The sequence below is a fragment of the Notechis scutatus genome, chromosome Z (genome assembly GCF_049901735.1).
Source record: "Notechis scutatus isolate UNSWTSFEM ecotype Mainland chromosome Z, rNotScu1.2, whole genome shotgun sequence".
Taxonomy (NCBI): Eukaryota; Metazoa; Chordata; class Lepidosauria; order Squamata; family Elapidae; genus Notechis; species Notechis scutatus.
The window spans coordinates 106,684,804-106,694,006 of record NC_142025.1 but is presented as its reverse complement, the minus strand read 5'-3'; the positions used below and the strand labels follow the sequence as shown (position 1 = coordinate 106,694,006).

The 9,203-nt window shown below is 37.6% G+C and overlaps 1 protein-coding gene across 1 annotated transcript; it reads left to right on the top strand.

Moving 5' to 3' along the window:
* Positions 1–226: 226 nt before the first annotated feature.
* On the top strand, positions 227–1,168 carry OR13G1 (olfactory receptor family 13 subfamily G member 1). Its single transcript, XM_026685635.2, has one exon. The coding sequence runs from the start codon at positions 227–229 to the stop codon at positions 1,166–1,168; it is 942 nt and encodes a 313-aa protein (XP_026541420.2).
* The last annotated feature ends 8,035 nt before the right edge of the window (positions 1,169–9,203 follow it).

Here is a 9,203-nt window from a genome sequence, read left to right as displayed (position 1 = left end):
AACAAAAAAAAAGGTTTCAACTATTTTGTAAGATTTAATTGCTTTGGAAAGCTTCTCTATGGATTTTTTCCATTATCCTTATATATTTTGAATATATATAATAGGGATATTTATTTATAGAATAGAATTCTTTATTAATAGAATGAAAAACAGTCTACATGCCAAGAAAGAGCATCTCTACACAAAGTGATGTGCTGTTTCATTCCCTTGCATCACAAACTTGAACATGGAGAACTCTTCCACTGTTACAAAATTCATCTTGATAGGTTTTTCGAGTTCCGTTGAAAAGCAAATGGTCATCTTTTGGACTTTTCTTCTCATCTATGGAGTGGCTCTGGTAGGAAACTTTCTAATCATCCTTGCCATCAGTGTCTGCAGGAAACTTCACACACCCATGTACTTTTTGTTAATCAATTTGTCTTTTATAAATGTAAGTTCAATTTCTATAATAGTTCCCAAATTACTGCAAATTCTTTTAACCCAGAGAAAGACTATTGTATTTCCTGGCTGCATTGCACAGGTATTTCTCTTTACTTTGACTTTAGGAACAGAGCTCCTGCTTCTTGCATTTATGGCTTTTGATCGCTATGCTGCTATTTGCCAACCTCTGCAATATACAGTAATCATGAGGAAGGAGGTTTGCTTTGGGACAATGTCTGGGCTATGGCTGATAGGTATAATAAATTCCTCAATTCAGACAGGACTTGTATTAAGACTTTCCTTCTGTGATTCCAACATCATCAATCACTTCTTCTGTTATCTACCACCAATGTTCAAGATCTCTTGTTCAGACACAAGCCTGAATGAAATCATGGTTTTTGCAGCTTCCATTGTTATTGCTATAGGCAGCTGTACCCTGACCTTCTTATCGTATTGGTTTATACTGAGGAGCATCTTCAGAATCCGTTCCACAGAAGGAAAGAAGAAGGCCTTCTCCACATGCTCTTCCCATCTCTTGGTTGTTAGCTTTTACTATTCCACCATTATCTATACATTCCTCCGTCCTGCTTCAATGTACTCTTTAGAGGAAGACAAGGTGATTGCTATTATTTATTCTGTTGTCACTCCAGTCCTCAATCCCCTTATATACTCTCTGAGAAACACTGATGTTAAGCAAGCTCTCAGAAAATTAATTGACAGAAAATTCTTCCAGCAAGATCTGTTTTAATGAATTATTTAAAAATGAATATATTTATTATCTTCATGTGAGTGACAAAATATAGGGTATATATCTTTCTCACCGCTCCAGACATGATTATCCCAGATTGGAGAAATAAATATATATATATCTACATTGCATAATATAAAACAGTAAATATTTTATTTGTATGTTTGTGGTTATGTTTAGAAAAGATGTAAATAGTTTCTGTAAATGCTTTTAATTAAGTCATCTCCAGAACAATAATCAGGGTTTTAGTTATTAGAACAATTTTGACTATATTAATATGCATTAATGCACTTTGAATCTTCCAGAATTTTCAAAAACTGGCTGAAACAGAAGTGATTTAGAGTTAGCTTTATTTGAAGAGAACTTAAATCATTTCTCTTGATTAATATTGTATTCCTGTTTATAAGATGTAATTTATAAAATGAAATGTTGCTGTAGTAGAAATGTATGAAATATACAATGGCAATCAATATTCTACTGTGCTTGTGATTTGGTATACATATAAAACAGAGATAAATATTACTTTTTTACAATTGATTGAATTTAATGAATAATTTTACATCTCATTTTCTTTTTAATTGGTTTTTTTAATTATTTTGATATATGCAGTATATGATTAGTGTTCTTTTATAAGATATATAATACACTTAATTTTATTTAGGCTATAGCTTGTTAAACACATACAGCCAATTTTTCAATTTGGATACAAGGTAATTAAGATTTGCATTATTTTAGCAGCCTGCTGCATTTCATATTGGAACCTTAGTGTTAGAAGGAAGTAATGTATGTTTCATATTGAGAAGGCAGCAATGCAACATTTAAAAATAAATGATTTATTTATAAGTACTTGTTGTATGGGATAGTGGGTACTGTATGATATGAAATTACAAACTGTAAGCAATTTCATGCTTTTTATATATTTAAGTTATTTTTAAATATCAGTAATAATTTGTGTTTCTCAATCCCAAAGGTGGGCACAAGTTTGCCATATAATATTGCACACTGACTTATTTACTCTGTGAATGCATACATGTCTGTAGCAAACTTAAAAAAAAATCCAATTGGAAATATTTTCAGTTTCTCAGAAACCAAAGATATAGCTTGTGGCAGGATTAATTGCTTCAAGGTGCTGTAATTAGTTTCAAGAGATGAGTTTTTCACTTTGTACCAAAGTATCAGATGAACACATAGAAACTTCTTGCCCAATTAAAACCTTGTGAGCCAGCTGTCTTTTCTTGAAAATATGTAACACAGGTTGTGGGTGTTGTATTGCACTGTGTAGATTCCAGATGCTTGGTTATCTAGGGGCATAGGCAGACGTTGGAGGAAAGCAGACAAGTTTGGAGAAAGGAACTCATTTCAACCTCATGAATATTTTTAAACCTCATGAATATTTTTAAACCTCATGAATATTAAGATGTGTAGCATAAAATAAAGATCATGAGGTTGAAAAACATTGCTCTAGAGAAAATAGAAGACAGATATATCAAAATCAGGAATCATAAAATGGAAGAAAAGATGGCAATAATTTAAAATGACAGACTACAATTTCACAGAAAAGGAGGAAAAAAGAGTCACAATGTTATGGGTTTTGATGAAGCTCAAAAAAGAGTCATTTTCCCTGTTTCCATCTCCCTCTTTAAGCTAAAAGCAAAACCAATAATGCCTTTAAAAGTAAACATCCAAAACTGGAGATGTTTATTCTGAAATGCCTATTAAACTTGAGAAGGAGGCAGGGAGGCTGTTAAAACACTGTAAAAATTTCATGCATTTATTAATTATTTAATAATTACACCAAATTTATATATCTCACAAACAACAATTATGGGTGGCATCCAACATAAGTAAAGTGTATGTGTGTATAGAAAGTGAATAGTGGGGGGTATTAAAATGAAGGAGGAGGAGGAGGAGGAGGAGGAGGAGGAGGAGGAGAAGGAGGAGGAGGAGGAGGAGGAGGAGGAGGAGGAGGAGGAGGAGGAGGAGGAGGAGGAGGAGGAGGAGGAGGAGGAGGAAATAGAATGAGAATGGAGAGTAATAGGAGGGGGAGGAGGAGAAAGGCCACATCTATAATACTATGTTTATTTCTGCTCACCATAATACAAAGTTGAGACCCTGGAAATTGTGTAGCAGCAAAGATGGTCAAAATTCTTAATGCTAAAATACATAAATGACCTCTGTGATCATATTAAGAGCAATTGCGTTCTTTTCGCTGATGATGTAAAGCTGTTCAATACCACAGACAATACTGCTACCCTACAAAAAGATCTTGACTATGTATCAGAATGGTCAAACAAATGGCAACTTCAAATCTCAACAAATAAATGCTCTGTCTTACATATTGGCAAAAAAATCAGAAAATAAAATACAAGCTGAATAGTCAAGATCTTGTTGATGACCCAAGCTCTGTAAAGGACCTTGGAATACTCACCTCTAATGATCTAAGTGCTAGAGCCCACTGCAACTACATAGCCAAAAAGGCATTAAGAGTTGTTAACCTAATCCTACGTAGCTTTTTCTCTGGTAATATCACACTACTAACTAGAGCATACAAAACATTTGCTAGACCAATACTTGAATACAGTTCATCAGTCTGGAACCCACATTACGTATCTGATATTAGCACAATTGAGAAAGTCCAGAAATATTTCACAAGAAGAGTTCTCCACTCCTCTACTCGTTGTAGAATACCTTATGCCACCAGACTTGAAATTCTAGAACTAGAAAACCTTGAATTACGCCGTCTTCGGTCTGATTTAAGCATGGTATATAAAATCATACATTGCAATGTCCTACCTGTCAATGAATACTTCAGCTTCAACCATAACAACACAAGAGCAAACAATAGATACAAACTCAAAGTTAACCGCACCAAACTTGATTGCAGGAAATACGACTTCAGCAATAGAGTGGTCAATGTCTGGAATACTCTACCCGACTCTGTAGTTTCTTCCCCAAACCCCAAAAACTTTAACCTTAGACTGTCTACTATTGACCTCACCCCTTTCCTAAGAGGTGTGTAGGGGGCGTGCATAAGCGCACCAACGTGCCTACCGTCCCTGTCCTATTGTTTCTCTTATTCTTCTTTTATTTTTCTTATATGTACCCATTTCATATATTCACAACTATGTATACACTTATACTTATTATCTTGTAAACAATTGGCAAATCAAATAAATAAAAATAAATAAATAAATAAATAATTGAGGAAACCAGGTATGTCCAGCCTATTAAAGAAGAGGATTAGGGTGATATGACAACTATCTTCTAGTACTTGAGGAGATGTCACAAAGAAGAGGAAAGGGCAGGATGATGGAAGCTTGTTAAAGATAGATCCAACCCTAGAGGTAAGGAGAAATTTTCTGACAGTGAGAACAATTAATAAATGAAATAATTTGTCTTCTTTGGTTGCATATGCTCCATCATTAGAGGTTTTCAAAAAATACATTGGATAACTGTTTGATTGGGATGGTATAAGACTCCTACCATGAGCATGGAGCTGGAGCAGAAGACCTCCAAGGTCTTTTCCAGCCTTATGTATATTGTTGACTTAAAACAAAAGTTCAAAGATTCTGAAAAACATGATTATCTTTCTCCAGTGTTCTTGTTTTTGCCATTTCACTAACTAAAACTGTGCATTGATTTATATTAAATTAAGAATAATTGATTCTCTTCTGAAGTTCTCCAGCCTTAGAAAAATGAAGATGTTAACAAATACATTACAGATATTTAATAAATTTACACATTAAAATTAATGCAGTAGTGGAAGATTTTTCAGGATACTGAAGAGAAATTTTAATTAATTGGGAAATCTTTGCTTTTTAATATCTAAAAAACTACTGAATCCTTTTATTTTTATTTTTTGCAATGTACAATCCTAGTACACACTTTATTTGATTTAGCAGCAGTGATGGGCAATGTTTAAAGGGGAACAGAAGTATTCCTCTTTATCTTCTGGAGATCTGGAAAATGTCTCTGATATGGTAGCTGTCAGCCTTCCAGATATTATGCATTCCAGCCAGTAACTCCAAGACAATCATAATCTCAAAGTACTTTTATTAGAATAGAAACTTGGTACCTCTGTGGAATTCCAAAACTAAAGTCCCCCCCACCAGACTTCCCACAAGGACCCAACCTACAAACCATCCCCTTTTCCTCACATTGTACATCACGTGAACCAATCCTCCTTCAGTCTCAGTTCTTGCTGCGCCATTCACAATGACCTTGAATTATTAAAGAATCTATTTTGTCTACTGAGAGCTACTCAAACAACATCAGCCCCCTCCAATCTTCCGCAGCTGTGTGGCAGCTTTTAATAACAATTCCAAAGCTGACAAATATCCCCCCCTTAAGAAATTCACCTCCTAAAAAGAAACATAAGAAACAAATACAAACGGGTTAATGTTATGTCCTAACCCCCTCTCCCCACTCCAAGAGGGCCCTTTGGCTTGTTGGGAAATTCCTCATGAAATTGGTTAACCAATCTATCAGCATGTACATCCCAACATTTTACCCAAGTTGCCTCCGAGATTGGGTAACCTTTCCACAATACTAAGTATTGTAACCATCCTCAGTGTAATCTGGAATCGAAGATTCTCTTAACCTCGTAATGCTTCTCACCCTGTATGAGTAAAGGCTGAGGGGGAGTGGTTGTCAGTGGTCTTATTGTTGATGTAACAGCCGGTTTTAGTAAACTACTATGGAACACTGGGTGTATTTTTCCCAGTAACCAGGGAAGACTTAATTGGACTGTGTCTGGATTGATTACTTTTGTTATCGGGAATGGGCCTAAAAATTTTGGGTCCAACTTCTTACTAGGGAGTTTCAATCTAAGATATTTTGTTGACAAATATACTTTATCTCCCACTTTAAATGGTTGTTGGAGGGATCTAAGTTTGTTTTTTTGTAGTCCTTAGCAGCTTCCATCAAAGCTTTTGTTGTATCCCCCCAACCCTTTTTTAATGAGTTCATCCATTCTGTTACAGACATGGATGTGGGGGGTTCTTTCAGTAATTCTGGCACAGGGACAAATTCCATGCCCGTATTGATTTGGAATGGAGTCAATCCTGTGCTGCTATGTACTGCATTATTATAAGCAACCTCCGCAAATGGTAATAACTCGGCCCAGTTTTTTTGCTGATAATTTACATAGCATCTAATGTATTGTTCCACCTCTCTGCTGCTCCATTGCATGCTGGATGGAATGCTGAAGATAATCCTTGAGATGACCCAAGAGACTTTAGAAACTCTCTCCAAAATTTAGCAGTAAACTGTACTCCTCTGTCTGAGATTATTCTGCGAGGTACTCTGTGTAGCCTAAAGTTATGCTTCATGAAGAGTTTTGCAAGCTTTTTTGCAGATGGAAATCCTTTACAGGCTGTAAAGTGGGCCTGTTTAGAGAATAAGTCAATAACAGTCCAAATGATTGTATTTTCTCCACTTTCAGGTAATTCTACAATAAAGTCCATTGCAATTTCTTCCCACGATTGTGTTGGTTCAGCTACTTGTTGAAAGAGGCCAGGGGGGTTTCTGTGTTTCATTGTTGCACAAATTGAGCAGCTTTTTACACAATCTTTGATGTCAGGTTTCATTTTTGGCCACCAGAACTGTCTTCTGACTAAATGTAGGTTCTTTAAGAACCCAAAATGTTCTCCCAACCTCAAGTCATGGCTACCCTTTAGTATCATTATTTGTGGGTACATAAAGCTTAGTCTCTTTCCAAGCCAATCTCTCATTCATTGTCAATTTGATTTGATGCTCCAGGAATCAGGGATCGGTGAATAGGGCTGTTTTTAATTCAGTTGTCTTCTAGGCATCTGGGGTTACAATTGGCTTGGTCTCAAGTAGTTACTTGGCCTGCCAATTGAGCCTCTGATATCATAGTCTGCACCACTTCTTCTCAGCGACTGTCAAATTGGGGTTTCCTGGATAGGGCGTCCACCAATATATTTTTTCCTCCAGGGATATATTTCATGTTGAAGTTGAACTGCTTGAAATATTGAGCCCAGCGAACTTATTTAGGTGATAACTTTCAAGGTGTTTTTAGAGCCTCAAGGTTCTTGTGATCAGTCCACACCTCGAACGGCTCTTTCACCCCTTCTAGGAAATGCCTCCAAGTCAGTAAAGCCCATCGTACAGCATATACTTCTTTTTCCCAGACCGCTCATCTTAGCTCTGTGTCTGTCAGTTTTTTGGACATATAAGCGCAAGGCATCAATCAGTTCTGAGAATCTTTTTGGAGGAAGTCTTCCGCAACCACCACAACACTCACATCAGATTGGACTATAAAAGATCTGGTTGGGTCCGGATGTTGGAGAATGGGCTCAGCTGCAAAGAGGCGTTTTAAGGTTTCAAAAGCTTTCTGACAGTCCATTGTCCAAACAAGGGGTTGGCTGGGCTTCGGTTTGAGGGGGGAAGGCTCTGTTTTTAACAATTCTGTCAAAGGGAGAGTGACCTCGGCAAAAGGAGGAATGAATTGTCTATAGAAATTGGCAAAACCCAAAAAACTTTGAAGTTGCTTGCATGTTTTGGGGGGTTGCCAATCTAGCACAGCTTTCACTTTCCCAGGATCCATCTCAATCCTCTGGTTAGATATTTGGTAACCAAGGTAATCCAACAACTCCTTGTGGAATTCACATTTTGACAGTTTTATGTATAACTTGGTGGCTAAAAGTTTTTTCAGCATTTGTCTGACCAATTTGACATGTTCTTTGGTGGTTTCGCTGAATATAAGGATGTTATTCAGGTAGAACCCCTGGTACAGGTGCAGATGTAATACTTCATTGATGAGTTGCATAAATACTGCAGGGGCCCCTTGGAGTCCGAAAGACATAACTCGGAATTGAAACTGCCCAAAAGGCACTTGAAGGCTGTTTACATTTGTCTCCTTCTTTTATACAGACTCTGTAGTAAGCTTCTCTCAGATCTAGCTTGGTGAAGACCTTGCCTTTTGACAGGTGGTTTAATAAGTCTTTCATGTGGGGGAGAGGGTACATGTTTTTGATGCACATGCCATTTACACCCCTAAAATCAACACATAATATCAAGCCACCATCTTTCTTTTCTTCGAACAGCACTGGGGTGGCTAATCTAGATTTGGCAGTTTCAATAAAACCTCTGTCCAAATTGTTATTGATGTATTTCCTCAATTCAGTTATTTCAAATGTTGTCATGGAATACATCTTTGGTTTTGGCAGTTTTGCCTTGATTTTAATTTTATGGCTCAATCAGTGGCTTGATGTGGAGGTAAAACATTACATTCCTCTTCAATGAATGTTTCAGCCAAGTCTATGTATTGTCTGGGTACTTGGGGAGCACCTGGGAGAAGGTTCAAGGCTGTTGCTGCTGCTTCCATTTTTGGATCCAGGTCGGGTGGTGTTTCCTTAGTGGGAGGAAGGGGGCAGTGGGCCTACTCCTATAATGATTTTCCAGAATCCATCCTCCCACTTGATGCTAGGGGCCCATTTATCTATCCAAGCAAGTCCCAATATGACCAATTCTGACATTCTTGGAGCCACTATAAAGCATATGAGTTTGCGGTGAGGGCCCCTCTCCATTTTGATTAACTCTGTCATTTGGGTGGCTGGGGTCCCCCCACTTAATGTTCCATCCACTTGCTCAAATCTGATTGGGCATTTTAGTGGTTTAGTCTTTATACCCAATTGTTCAACGATAGGGAGCCCAATAAGGCATCTGGAGCATCCAGTATCAATGACAGCTTCTAATTCCCCTGCCTTCCCCATGTTCGGTACACTAACTTCACTTTGACAGTAAAAGGTATGATGGGAGCACTCACCATAGAGTCATCATCATCTGTGGGTTTTCCAGGGAGATGGTGTTGATCTGGAAGTGTGTTGCTCCTTTCTGTGTGGAGAGGAACTTCCAGGATGTGTCTAGCAAAGTGGCTAGTGTAGGGAGACTTTCCTTGATTTTTTCGATCCCTGATGGCTGTGTTAGACTTTGATTGTGGTGCTTGTGGAACAGGTGCGGGGACCAGACAGTTGGCTGCTCTATGGCCATCCTGGCCACAATGGTAACA

What these genes read in the sequence shown, in the direction of transcription:
- OR13G1 (XM_026685635.2), top strand. Translation starts at nt 227, where the DNA reads ATGGAGAACTCTTCCACTGTTACAAAATTCATCTTGATAGGTTTTTCG.